This window comes from Misgurnus anguillicaudatus, chromosome 6, assembly GCF_027580225.2.
Source record: "Misgurnus anguillicaudatus chromosome 6, ASM2758022v2, whole genome shotgun sequence".
NCBI classification, from domain to species: Eukaryota; Metazoa; Chordata; class Actinopteri; order Cypriniformes; family Cobitidae; genus Misgurnus; species Misgurnus anguillicaudatus.
The window spans coordinates 7,156,332-7,171,379 of record NC_073342.2 but is presented as its reverse complement, the minus strand read 5'-3'; the positions used below and the strand labels follow the sequence as shown (position 1 = coordinate 7,171,379).

Here is a 15,048-nt window from a genome sequence, read left to right as displayed (position 1 = left end):
TAGGGGAAAAAATGGCATCCCATAATGATTACACTCCGAGTCACGAGTCAAACGGTCCAACCCCCGTGTCTCTACGATGTTCTGATGCGTAGATATAAGGCTTTGTTTACTCTGTTGCTAGGGTAGGGTATTTGGTTGCTAGGGGAAAAATTGGCATCCCATAATGATTACACTCTGAGTCACGAGTCAAACGGTCCAACCCCCGTGTCTCTACGATGTTCTGATGCCGAGATATAACTGTTTGAATTTTATGTTGCTAGGGTGCTCAAAAGTGGTTGCTAGGGGCGTGGCTTAATACCTATGTAAGGATCCTGAGAGACTGATTTGATGCCTGAGTAAAATGAGCCCACCCCCTTGTTCCTACGATGCTGTAATGCGAAGATATCCCATCTGGAAATGTTTTATTCCCTTATATGGGCGTGTTTCCTGCCCTGTTATAAGTCAATGGGAAATTTCGGGCTCCTCTTACACCCCAGGGGTACAACTTATACCCCATTGTGATGTATGTTCTTACAGAGTCTACCACCCTCATCAAATGTTGTAACCCACACGTTTCTACAAAATCCTCGAGCGGAGCTATGACCCATCAAAGTTCCGCGCAATCCTAAGTCAATAGAATTTTTCGGGTGTTTTTTTGCCCCCCTTTCAAAAATCCTGTACCGATCACTTACAAAAAGCATAGCACAACTCAATAATCTGAGCCCTCTGTCACGGGTCTACGACAAACCGTTAGGGGACGAGTTACGTGCCGAGATTTTGTGCAGACATAAGAATAATAAAAAGTATGATCAATAGTAATAGTGATGCTTTGCATAAATGCAAGCACCACTAATAATAAGTATGGGGAATAATAATAGTGATGCCTTGCATAAATGCAAGCACCACTAATTATAATAACTAGATAGAAAAGTTTGAAGACAAACTTTATGTTGGCTTGACAAAACCTGGCCTGAACGTTTAAAAAAGTTTTGGAGAAACTTAAAACAAGTTTAGTTTAGTAGTCTAACTTTCCGTAAACATGATTTAACAAAAACTTAGCATGTTAACATGATTTAGCACTAAGTTAGCATGATGTTAACATGAATAAACATGAGTAAACATGATGCTAACATGAATTAGCATGAAGCTAGCATGATGCTAACATGAATTAGCATAAAGCTAGCATGATGCTAACATGAATTAGCATGAAGCTAGCGTGATGCTAACATGAATTAGCATGAAGCTAGCGTGATGCTAACATGAATTAGCATGAAGCTAGCGTGATGCTAACATGAATTAGCATGAAGCTAGCATGATGCTAACATGAATTAGCATGATGCTAACATGAATTAGCATGAAGCTAGCATGATGCTAACATGAATTAGCATGAAGCTAGCATGATGCTAACATGAATTAGCATGAAGCTAGCATGATGCTAACATGAATTAGCATGATGCTAACATGAATTAGCATGATGCTAACATGAATTAGCATGAAGCTAGCATGATGCTAACATGAATTAGCATGAAGCTAGCATGATGCTAACATGAATTAGCATGAAGCTAGCATGATGCTAACATGAATTAGCATGAAGCTAGCATGATGCTAACATGAATTAGCATGAAGCTAGCATGATGCTAACATGAATTAGCATGAAGCTAGCATGAATTAGCATGAAGCTAGCATGATGCTAACATGAATTAGCATGAAGCTAGCATGATGTTAACATGAATTAGCATGAAGCTAGAATGATGCCAACATGAATTAGCATGAAGCTAGAATGGTGATAACATGAATTAGCATGAAGCTAGCATGATGATAACATGAATTAGCATGAAGCTAGCATGATGCTAACATGAATTAGCATGAAGCTAGAATGAAGCTAGCATGATGCTAACATGAATTAGCATGAAGCTAGCATGATGCTAACATGAATTAGCATGAAGCTAGCATGATGCTAACATGAATTAGCATGAAGCTAGCATGATGCTAACATGAATTAGCATGAAGCTAGCATGATGCTAACATGAATTAGCATGAAGCTAGCATGATGTTAACATGAATAAGCATGAAGCTAGCATGATTTATTATGAAATTAGCATAAAGCTAGCATGAAACTAGCATGAAGCTAGTATGACTTAGCATGAAGCTAGCATAAGGGTAACATGACCAAAAGACCCAACCCCCATGCCTCTATGATGTTTGGATCCAGAGATATAAGGCTTTGTTTATTATGTTGCTAGGGTGCTCATATTTGGTTGCTAGGGGCGTGGCTTAATACCTCGATAAGAATCCTCAGAGACTGATTGGATGCCTGAGTAAAATGAGCCCACCCCCATGTCTCTACGACACTGTGCTGCAAAGATATCCATCTGCGCAATTTATAATGGCAGTCTATGGAATAAGTTGCTAGGGTGCCCAAAAATGGTTGCTAGGGGCGTGGCTTAATAGCTATGGGACGATCTTGAGAGACTGATTGGATGCCTGAGTAAAATGAGCCCACCCCCATGTCTCTACGACACTCTAAAATGAAGATATTCCATCTGGGATGCTTTTATTCCCTTATATGGGCATGTTTCCTGCCCCATTATAAGTCAATGGGGAAATTTGGGTGCCTCTTACACCCCAGGGGTACAGCTTACACCCCAATGTGATGTATGTTCTTACACAGCCTACCAGCCTCTTCAACTGTGATAACCCACAAGTTTCTACAAATTTCTCGTTCGCAGCTATGACCCGTCAAAGTTGGTCGTAATGTTAAGTCAATGGAAAATTTGGGGTGTTTGAGCGCCCCGTTTAGGAATTCGGTAGGTCCCATCAGTTATAAAAGTCATAGCATAAATCTACGTACCAGTCTTAAAAGTTTTGTAAAGTTTTGTGGGTGTAGCTTGAAAGCTCTAGGAGGAGTTACAGTTCGAAAAAGTGTGGACCAGAAGAATAATAATAACTAGATAGGTACATTTCCTGAAGAAAATGTGAAGTGGTGCTTGCCGTGGCAAATTTCGGGGTACAGTATATGTTTATACTCCATACCACAAGTAAAACAATCCAACCCCCGTGTCTCTACGATGTTCTGATATGGAGTTATAAGGCTTTGTTTACTCTGTTGCTAGGGTACTGTATTTGGTTGCTAGGGGAAAAAATGGCATCCACTAATGATTACACTCCGAGTCACGAGTCAAACGGTCCAACCCCGTGTCTCTACAATGTTCTGATGCAGAGATATAAGGCTTTGTTTACTCTGTTGCTAGGGTACTGTATTTGGTTGCTAGGGGAAAAATGGCATCCACTAGTGATTACTCTCCGAGTCATAAGTCAAACGGTCCAACCCCCGTGTCTCTACGATGTTCTGATGCGGAGATATAAGGGTTTGTTTACTCTGTTGCTAGGATACTGTATTTGGTTGCTAGGGAAAATATTGGCATCCACTAGTGATAACATGCCGAATCACGAGTAAAACGGTCCAACCCCTGTGTCTCTACGATGTTCTGATGCGGAGATATAAGGCTTTGTTTACACTGTTGCTAGGGTACTGTATTTGGTTGCTAGGGGAAAAAATGACATCCACTAGTGATTACACGCCGAGTCACGAGTAAAACGGTCCAACCCCCATGTCTCTACGATGTTCTGATGCGGAGATATAAGGCTTTGTTTACACTGTTGCTAGGGTACTGTATTTGGTTGCTAGGGAAAAATTTGACATCCCATAGTGATTACCCGCCGAGTCACGAGTCAAACGGTCCAACCCCCGTGTCTCTATGATGTTCTGATGCGGAGATATAAGGCTTTGTTTACTCTGTTGCTAGGGTAATGTATTTGGTTGCTAGGGAAAAATTTGACATCCCATAGTGATTACAAGCCGAGTCACGAGTCAAATGGTCCAACCCCGTGTCTCTACGATGTTCTGATGCGGAGATATAAGGCTTTGTTTACTCTGTTGCTAGGGTACTGTATTTGGTTGCTAGGGAAAAATTTGACATCCCATAGTGATTACCCGTCGAGTCACTAGTCAAACGGTCCAACCCCCGTGTCTCTACGATGTTCTGATGCAGAGATATAAGGCTTTGTTTACTCTGTTGCTAGGGTACTGTATTTGGTTGCTAGGGAAAAAATTGGCATCCCATAATGATTACACTCTGAGTCACGAGTCAAACGGTCCAACCCCCGTGTCTCTACGATGTTCTGATGCGGAGATATAAGGCTTTGTTTACGCTGTTGCTAGGGTACTGTATTTGGTTGCTAGGGAAAAAATTGACATCCCATAATGATTACACTCTGAGTCACGAGTCAAACGGTCCAACCCCCGTGTCTCTACGATGTTCTGATACGGAGATATAAGGCTTTGTTTACTCTGTTGCTAGGGTACTGTGTTTGGTTGCTAGGGAAAACATTGGCATCCCATAATGATTACACTCTGAGTCACGAGTCAAACGGTCCAACCCCCATGTCTCTACGATGTTCGGATGCTAAGATATAACTGTTTGAATTTTATGTTGCTAGGGTGCTGAAAAGTGGTTGCTAGGGGCGTGGCTTAGTAAGTCTTTAAGGATCCTGAGAAACTGATTGGATGCCTGAGTAAAATGAGCCCACCCCCATGTCTCTATGACACTCTGGTGCAAAGATATCCATCTGGGCATTTTATAATGGCAGTCTATGGGAGATGTTGCTAGGGTGCCCAAAATTGTTGCTAGGGGCGTGGCTTAATAGCTCTGAGATGATCCTGAGAGACTGATTGGATGCCTGAGTAAAATGAGCCCACCCCCATGTCTCTATGACATTGTAAAGTAAAGATATCCCATCTGGGCATTTTATAATGGCAGTCTATGGGAGATGTTGCTAGGGTGCTCAAAAGTGGTTGCTAGGGGCGTGGCTTAATAGCTCTGAAATGATCCTGAGAGACTGATTGGATGCCCGAGTAAAATGAGCCCACCCACTTATCTCTATGACACTGTAAAGCAAAGATATCCCATCTGGAACGGTTTTATTCCCTTATATGGGCGTGTTCCCTGCCCCATTATAAGTCAATGGGAAATTTCGGGGGCCTCTTACACCCCAGGGGTACAACTTACACCCCAATGTCATGTATGTTCTTACAGAGCCTACCACCCTCTTCAAATGTTATAACCCACATGTTTCTACAAAATCCTTGAGCGGAGCTATGACCCGTCAAAGTTGGGCCCAATGTTAAGTCAATGGGATTTTTCGGGTGGTTTTTCGCCCCCCTTTCGGAAATCCTGCACCCGATCCCTTATAAAAGTCATAGCAGACGTGTCCTCAATAAGCCGGTCATTTTGAGCCCTGTTTCATTGGTCTACGACAAACCGTGTGGGACGAGTTACGCGCCGAAAAAGTGTCCAGATATAAGAATAATAAATAAAGATATAAATAAATAATAAGTATGAGCAATAGTAATAGTGATGCCTTGCATAAATGCAAGCACCACTAATAATAATAAGCTTAGATCGAAGAACAGTATGTTGGCTTTGTCAAGCCAACATAATAATAAGCTTAGATCGAAGAACAGTATGTTGGCTTTGTCAAGCCAACATAATAAGTATGCAAGATAATAATAGTGATGCCTTGCATAAATGCAAGCACCACTAATAATAAGTATGGGGAATAATAATAGTGATGCCTTGCATAAATGCAAGCACCACTAATAAGTATGAGCAATAGTAATAGTGATGCTTTGCATAAATGCAAGCACCACTAATAATAAGTATGACGAATAGTAATAGTGATGCCTTGCATAAATGCAAGCACCACTAATAATAAGTATGACGAATAGTAATAGTGATGCCTTGCTTAAATGCAAGCACCACTAATAATAAGTATGAGGAATAGTAATAGTGATGCCTTGCATAAATGCAAGCACCACTAATAATAATAAGTTTAAATAGCATTTCAATAAGTTGGCTTTCACAAGCCAACTTAATAATAATAAATATAGCTGCAAGCAGCAATGGCGGGCCCTCGCACGTTTTTTTTACCGCGACACGATGCCTTCGAGAAAACGATGCACGGTGGGCAAGTGCATCAAGTGGGTAAATATCGGTGGACTATTATATTTTGGTACTGACCCTTTTGGGGACTGTAGGTAAAAAAAACCACACATTTTAGACCAACGGGGGCGCTAGTGAGCCACTTAAGAGACACGCCTATGTCGGACCTTTTTGTGCACACTTAACAGCCGACAACTCTGATGTGTGTGCCAACTTTTAGGTTAATCTAAGCACGCCAAGAGCCCTAAATATGCCTGAAATAAAAGTAAAGGTTGGGGCATTGCCATGGGAACAGCGTTCGAGATATCAAAAATCCCTTCGCAATTTATCATCTACTATGCCTTGGCATCATGTTGACCACTTTTGGTGTCAATCACATGAAAATCCTAGAAGGAGTATTTAAAAGAACATCGGATGGAACTGTCAAAAAAATCCACCTTTGTGACTGACACACTTCCTGGCGCCTGGTGGTGGCACTATACCCGAGACTCACAATAGGCACATCGATGCGATCGGAATCTTCAGACGAACAAACACTCCGCATGGCATCAAAATAAGATATTTTTTGCCATAGATATTAGACGCTTCCTGTTTCTCTGATTTCGCCATGACTTCGCCGCATCGCCATGGCAACACCGTTCGAGATATCAAAAATCCCTTCGCAATTTAGCAAGTCCAATGTCTTGACCTCATGATCACCACGTTTGGTGTCATTTGCATGAATCCCCTAGGAGGAGTATTTAAAAGTTCACCGCATGCATTTTTTAAACAATCCAAAATGGCTGACTTCCTGTTGGGCGGAGCTTAAATTTTAGAGGGCAAAAGTTGTTTGGGTCGATGAGATCTATATGCGTATCAACTCTCGTACATGTGTGTACATTTTTGCCGAATCTGTGCCCCAATGTTTGTTTTTGCATTACAGGGGGCGCTACAGAGCTCCCTTGCCACGCCCGTGTTCCAGCCTTTGCCCAGTCCTAATGGCCGACGACTCTGACGTCTGTGCCAAATTTCAAGAGTTTTCGAGTATGTTTAGGCACCCAAAATGCCCAAAAATGTTAAAAAAAAATAATAATAAAAAATATAGCTGCAAGCAGCGATGGCGGGCCCTCGCACGTTTTTTTACCGCTACACGGTGCGTCCGAGAAAACGATGCACGGTGGGCAAGGGCATCAAGTGGGTAAAATATCAGTGGGCTATTTCATGTTGTTACTGACCCATTTAGGTACTATAGGTAAAAGAAACCCCACATTTTAGACAAACGTGGGCGCTAGTGAGCCACTTAAGAGACACGCCTATGTCTGACCTTTTTGTCAACACTTAACAGCCGAAAACTCTGATGTGTGTGCCAAATTTAAAGTTCAACTAAGCACGCCAAGAGCCTTAAACATGCCTGAAATTAAAGTAAAGTTTGACGCATTGCCATGGGAACAGCGTTCGAGATGTCAAAAATTCCTTCGCAATTTATCATCTACAATGTCTCGGCATCATCTTGACCACTTCTCGTGTAAATCGCATGAATCCCATACGAGGAGTATTTAAAGGTTCACAGCATGTAACTGTCAGCCTTAAATATGTGTAAAAATGAAAGTAAAGTTTGATGCATTGCCATGGGAACAGCGTTCGAGATATCAAAAATCCCTTCGCAATTTATCATCTACAATGTCTCGGCATCATCTTGACCACTTCTCGTGTCAATCGCATGAAAATCCTAGAAGGAGTATTTAAAAGTTAACTGTATGCAACTGAAAGGCTTAAATATGCCTTTAAAATGAAAGTAAAGTTTGACAGGTTGCCATGGGAACAGCGTTTGAGATATCAAAAATCCCTTCGCAATTTATCATCTACAATGTCTCGGCATCATGTTGAACACTTCTCGTGTAAATCGCATGAAAATCCTAGAAGGAGTATTTAAAAGTTAACTGTATGGAACTGAAAGGCTTAAATATGCCTTTAAAATGAAAGTAAAGTTTGACACGTTGCCATGGGAACAGCGTTTGAGATATCAAAAATCCCTTCGCAATTTATCATCTACAATGTCTCGGCATCATGGTGACCACTTTTGGTGTCAATCGCATGAAAATCCTAGGAGGAGTATTTAAAAGAACATTGCATGGAACTTTCAAAAAAATCCAGCTTTGTGACTGACACACTTCCTGGCGCCTGGTGGTGGCGCTATACCCGGGAGTCACAATAGGCACATCGATGCGATCGGAATCTTCACACGAACAAACACCCCGCGTGTCATTACAATAAGACATTTTTTGCCTTAGATATTAGACACTTCCTGTTTCTCTGATTTCGCCACAACTTTGTCGCCTCGCCATGGCAGAACCGTTCGAGATATCAAAAATCCCTTCGCAATTTAGCAAGTCCAATGTCTCGACATCATGTTCACCACTTTTGGTGTCAATCGCATGCATCCTCTAGGAGGAGTATTCAAAAGTTCAACGCATGCATTTTTTAAACAATCCAAAATGGCGGACTTCCTGTTGGGCGGAGCTAAAATGTTAGAGGGCGAAAGTTGTTCGGGTCGATGAGATCTATATGTGTACCAACTTTCATAAATGTGCGTACATGTTTGCCCGATCTGCGCACTACTGTTTGTTTTTGCATTACAGGGGGCGCTACAGAGCCCCCGTGCCACGCCCGTGTTCCAGCCTTTGTCTTTTCGCAATGACGGACGACTCTAACGTCTGTGCCAAATTTCAAGAGTTTTCGAGTATGTTAAGGCACCCAAAATGCCCAAAAGTGTTAAAAAAAAAAAATAATAATAATAATAATAAATATAGCTGCAAGCAGCGATGGCGGGCCCTCGCACGTTTTTTTACCGCTACACGGTGCGTCCGAGAAAACGATGCACGGTGGGCAAGGGCATCAAGTGGGTAAAATATCAGTGGGCTATTTAATGTTTTTTCTGAGCCATTTGGGGACTGTAGGTAAAAGAAACCCCACATTTTAGACAAACAGGGGCACTGGTGAGCCACTTAAGAGACACGCCTATATCTGACCTTTTTGTCAACACTTAACAGCCGACAACTCTGATGTGTGTGCCAAATTTAAAGTTCAACTAAGCACGCCAAGAGCCTTAAACATGCCTGAAATTAAAGTAAAGTTTGACGCGTTTCCATGGAAACAGCGTTCGAGATGTCAAAAATTCCTTCGCAATTTATCATCTACAATGTCTCGGCATCATGTTGACCACTTTTGGTGTCAATCGCATGAATCCCATACGAGGAGTATTTAAAGGTTCACAGCATGTAACTGTCAGCCTTAAATATGTGTAAAAATGAAAGTAAAGTTTGATGCATTGCCATGGGAACAGCGTTCGAGATATCAAAAATTCCTTCGCAATTTAGCATCTCCAATGTCTCAGCATCATGTTGACCACTTCTGGTGTCAATCGAATGAATATTCTAGAAGGAGTATTTAAAAGTTCACTGCATGGAACTGAAAGGCTTCAATATGCCTTTAAAATGAAAGTAAAGTTTGACACGTTGCCATGGGAACAGCATTCGAGATATCAAAAATCCCTTCGCAATTTATCATCTACAATGTCTCAGCATCATGTTGACCACTTTTGGTGTCAATCGAATGAATATCCTAGAAGGAGTATTTAAAAGAACATCGGATGGAACTGTCAAAAAAATCCACCTTTGTGACTGACACACTTCCTGGCGCCTGGTGGTGGCGCTATACCCGAGACTCACAATAGGCACATCGATGCGATCGGAATCTTCAGACGAACAAACACCCCGCGTGTCATCACAATAAGACATTTTTTGCCTTAGATATTAGACACTTCCTGTTTCTCTGATTTCGCCATGACTTTGTCGCTTCGCCATGGCAGAACCGTTCGAGATATCAAAAATCCCTTCGCAATTTATCAAGTACAATGTCTCGACATCATGATCACCCCGTTTGGTGTCAATCCCATGAATCCCCTAGAAGGAGTATTCAAAAGTTCACCGCATGCATTTTTTAAACAATCCGAAATAGCCGACTTCCTGTTGGGCGGAGCTTAAATGTTAGAGGGCGAAAGTTGTTCGGGTCGATGAGATCTATATGTGTACCAACTCTCGTACATGTGCGTACATTTTTGCCCAATCTGTGCCCCAATGTTTGTTTTTGCATTACAGGGGGCGCTACAGAGCTCCCTTGCCACGCCCGTATTCCAGCCTTTGCATGAGCCTAGTGGCACGCGACTCTGACGTGTGTGCCAAATTTCAAGACTTTTCGAGTATGTTAAGGCTCCCAAATTAGCACAAGTGTTGAAAAAAAAAAATAAATAAAAAAAAAAAAAATAATAAATTCGAGCAAAAACAATAGGGCTTCGCACCTTTCGGTGCAGGCCATTCTGGCCTGCTCCTCGGTGCTCGGGCCCTAATAAATTCGAGCAAAAACAATAGGGCTTCGCACCTTTCGGTGCAGGCCATTCTGGCCTGCTCCTCGGTGCTCGGGCCCTAATAATAAATCCGAGCAAAAACAATAAGGCTTCGCACCTTTCGGTGCAGGCCATTCTGGCCTGCTCCTCGGTGCTCGGGCCCTAATAATAATAAGTTTAAATAGCATTTCAATAAGTTGGCTTTCACAAGCCAACTTAATTATTTATTAATAGTTTACAGTGATTTTATATTCACCTACAACTTAAATGTAAGTTAATAAGTGTTAAGTGTAACAGAAGCGCATGTCAATATTCTGTACAACATATTTACATTATTTAGATTTTTTATATTTATATTATTTAAATATGATACATACATTATATGCACTGTTAAACCTTGCTGTAGATTTCTGGGTAAATAACTGTAAAATTGGCAGTATTTAGCTTTAACATCGGTGAAAGGTATTTTACTGTGATATGAGGTGCAGTTATGATGCACTAATGATAAACTACAGTAAATTACTCTTTGCACCATTTAAGGGAAATAACTGTAATATTTTCTGGTAAATTACTGTCCTCTACATTCCCCATGATGCACTACATCACAATTTATTGAAAACTATTTAAATCTTCAGTCAAAAAGCAAGGATTAATGCATTAACACACACATACGCACACATACATGTGCATGCAACAATTCATCCACAGGTGCAGGTGTCACCAATTTGCCTTGATAAACGTGTTTGTTTGTTTGTTTGTTTACTCTGGAGGGTGCTGTGTTGAACAATATAATAGTGGATTTGTATGTTTAAAAGCTGAAAATGGATCACACTATGAGTAAGTAAACTGTTGTAAGTGTCTTTAAAACACATAAAGGTAAGATTCCAAATAGCTTCCTGATTAGCAAGTTTTTAGCATCTCCTATCAACTTTAACCCTTGAACATTGTTGAAATTCACTGCCCTTTCATGTTGTTTGTGGCCAAAAAATGCCACTAAATGAAACTGTTGTAAAAATGTCTCAGATTAATATTTTTTCATAAAAAAATAAATAAATCTGTTAATCAACCTCAATACTGATCAAAATTACCAAATATTTAAAAAAAAAAATCCATGATTGTAACTCTTTAATTGCAAAGTTCATAAGTGATGTTACTTATTTGGGAAAAAACACAAAATTATTTATTTTCAATATAAAAAGTGATTTTGGACTGGATTTTTAAACCCTTTTCACAGTCTTGGGCATTTTAAAGATTAGAAAAAAAACATTGGCTTTGATGAATTTGTAGTTTTTGTGTAGCATCAGATTTTATTTTTTCTTCCTCATTTATTGTTAGTGGCTGTTTTTGCCCCATTGACTTCCATTATAGCAACATTTTTAATTGCAAAGCCATGACACCTTATTATCATGCATTTTTGATTGTTGGTGGTTTTTCCTTTTGCAAAGATGTCAAATTTGGCAGTTGTACTGTTGATCACCATGTGGCACCATTAACCCTTTAGTAGGCCTGTGCAAAAAACAGAGCTTAATTTCTGGTTTCTACTTCGAGTTTAATGGAGCATTTTTGTTAATGCTTGAATTGTTAGGATATAAGAAGGTCATTTAAATTATGTTGAATTACTGCAGGTTTGGAATAACCTGAGGGTCAACGGTGACAACGAAGATCTTTTTTTTTTTTAGGGTGGGATTTGACATGATTTTGTTAAGTGTCTTAAAAGAATTTGTCTACTTGTTTGGTATTTTTATCTAGTCATGATGGCAGGGTTCTTGCAGTCCCATGCTCTATGTGGAGGTTCATGGCCTTGTTTATTGGGTGTCCCCGCCCCCTCATTCTTATGCTTATTAGTAATCATTGGTTTTCTCGCATCACCTGTTTCCCCTCATTATCTTGTTTGTTCTTTTCTATATAATGTCATTGTGTCCTTAGTTCTGTGCAGGTTCATTTTGTTTTGTTCTCGTGTTTGTGTGGTTATCTAGCCGAGTTATCTTGTCAAATTTAGTGTTGTCTGTCTGCTTACGGTGTTTCATGTTGTGTACCGCCTAGTGGGTTTTGTTTTATGTTAGTAAATAAAGTGTTTTCTGTTTTCCCCGACTTTGTCTGCAATTGGGTTCATTCGTCCTCTGATCCTGATATCTATTGCCACAGTAATAAAGTGTATTTGTCTAAATATTTGGGGGTTATTTCTCCCTTTTTAATAAAGTAACGTAAAAAATAATCTTTCAAAAGTTTTAGAGTACCACAATGAGTACGGCATTTTATATGCTGTAGATACAGTATTCTACCTGAAGCATGTGGTACTGTACAGTAATTGACTGAAATCACTGCTGCCAGTTATTAACTGTAATTACTAACCTACAGTATAAAACTGGCAACATTGTTGCTAGTAAGACACCGTAATGGTACAGAGACAGTAAATTACTGGCAACACTGTTGCCAGTTATTCACTGTATTGTCAAAGACACAGTACTATACTGGCAACACTGTTGCCAGTAAGTCACTGTAACAGATGCTGTACAGTAACTAGCTGGCAACAGTGTTGCCAGTAATTTACTCATAAAAAGCCTGGTAAGGTTTAACAGTGTGGTAAAACTGTCAAGATTTTATAATTTTTGTTTTTTGAACAATTATATTTTATATATTCTTATTCAATTTTTAGTTTTTACTTTATTTTACTGTGTCACTGTTACAGTGTAATTACTGTATGCATTTAAGTACTGAGTAATAATGATTAACAACATTTACTTAGTACAGGATTGGGATTTGGTTTAGAGTAAGTTGCATGTAATTATGAAAAAAATACTGTTAGTACTATAACAATTACATGTGTAACAAAGACACAAAGACAAAATAAAGCGTTACTATTATTTTACTGAAATTATGAATATATTATACAGTATGATATATGATATGCTTTTTATTTATTTTAAGAAATACTTTTTTTAAGCTGAAAAACAGTATTTAAATGATTTAATGTCAAATATTGTGTGTACAAACTTTCACATAAACCGACAAAAGTTATATTAGCTGTATAATGCAGCCATGTGATTAAAAACCTCAAAATTCTACATGAGACCTAATTGTTCATTGTTTATTATTATGATATTTAATGTTTAACATGAATAGAGTTATTTTCTTTCTTGTGTGAGTTATTGATTATTAATGTGATTGTCAGGCAACAGTTCCCCTAAAGTGAGCGTCCTGCCGCCGTCCAGTGAAGAGATTTCCACAAAGCAAGCAGCAACACTGATGTGTGTGGCCAACAAGGGCTTCCCCTCAGACTGGAGTCTGAACTGGAAGGTGGACGGGATCAGCAGCAGGTCTCAGTACAGCAGTGTTGCTCTCCTGGAGAAGGACGGTCTGTACAGCTGGAGCAGCAGTCTGACTCTCTCTGAGCAGGAGTGGAGCTCAGTGATCTCAGTCAGCTGTGAGCTCACACAGAAAGACCAGCGTGATAAAGTCACTGGAGAATTGAGGAGAGATCAGTGTTCACAGTAGATCCACTCACTCTCTCCTCTGTCTCACATCAAGACTAACAGACTAACTGTGTTTCTCTCTCTCATCTCACATCTCTTTTCACAAACAACACAAGTCTATGTCTGCTTTATTCATTCACTCATGATTGTGTGACAATTCATCAAATAAAATCAGATTCTATCTTTATGTCTTTGACTCATTTTGTCTGTTTTGAATATGAAAGCTCACATTTTATAAATAAACCTGACTCAATGAAGCATGAAAACACCTGCAGATGAAATAAATTAACATAACTGTCAGTCAAATGAAATGAAGAACCTTGAACATGAAGTGATTGGTGTGTTTAGTTTGATAGTTATTCTCCTGTTACTCCTTCAGTATCTGTGATACAGTTGTTGACTAAATGATACTCACTGATGTTTCTTTTTATTTGAGTGATTATCATCAGTTAAAATATTGTGAATTAAACTGTATTCAAAAATATTATAAAAATCATCCATGGTGAAATTGCATTTAAAAAACTAATACACAATGGCAATTAATTAATGATAAGATTTACAACTATTAAAAATAAATTAATAAATAATCAATTAAATGAATAGTTATCTATAAAGTTGTTATTTAAATATACTATAATAGAAAATAAATCAATAGTAAGTGAAATAAACTATCAGCATCATCATCTGTCAGGTGTATGAGTGCAGTCTGACTGTCAGAGGTTTTTGTATCACTCTTTATCACTGTGTCAACACCCAGCTACTGCCGGTATAGTGAGCACTCTGACAGTAATAATCTCCTGAATCTTCAGTCTGAACTCCACTGATGGTCAAAGTGAAATCTGTGTTTGATCCGCTGCCACTGAATCTTGATGGAGTTCCTGACTGGAGGGTTGTTGCAGCATATATAAGGAGTTTAGGAGCTTCTCCAGGTTTCTGTAAGTACCAGGCTAAAAAATTACCATTATACACTGCACTGCTAACTTTACAGTTTATTTGAACTTGTTGTCCTTGTTGAACTGTTATTGATGGACTCTGAGTAAGAGTGTACTGTCCTCTACACACTGAAAGAAACAACAAGAATGAAATATAAGACAACACTGAAACAAATCAATATTTCACTCTTCAATGAATTAATGATGATGATAAAAATGTTACAACACAAACCTTGAGTAAAGACTGTGAGTGTCCAGATGAAGATGATGATGAAAGTCAT

At 39.4% G+C, this 15,048-nt stretch overlaps 2 gene segments (V, D, J or C); one reads left to right on the top strand and one right to left on the bottom strand.

Moving 5' to 3' along the window:
- LOC129433716 (Ig kappa chain V-III region MOPC 321-like) overlaps positions 1 to 13,957 on the top strand; it is a 40,552-nt gene extending 26,595 nt beyond the window's left edge. Inside the window, 1 exon segment of the V gene segment in view lies at positions 13,535 to 13,957. Within this exon segment, the coding sequence occupies positions 13,535 to 13,857 (323 nt within the window).
- Positions 1 to 15,048, bottom strand: part of LOC129433521 (Ig kappa chain V-III region MOPC 321-like) — a 43,799-nt gene extending 28,751 nt beyond the window's left edge. The window contains 2 exon segments of the V gene segment in view: positions 14,584 to 14,896; positions 15,000 to 15,048. Coding sequence covers positions 14,584 to 14,896; positions 15,000 to 15,048 — 362 coding nt within the window.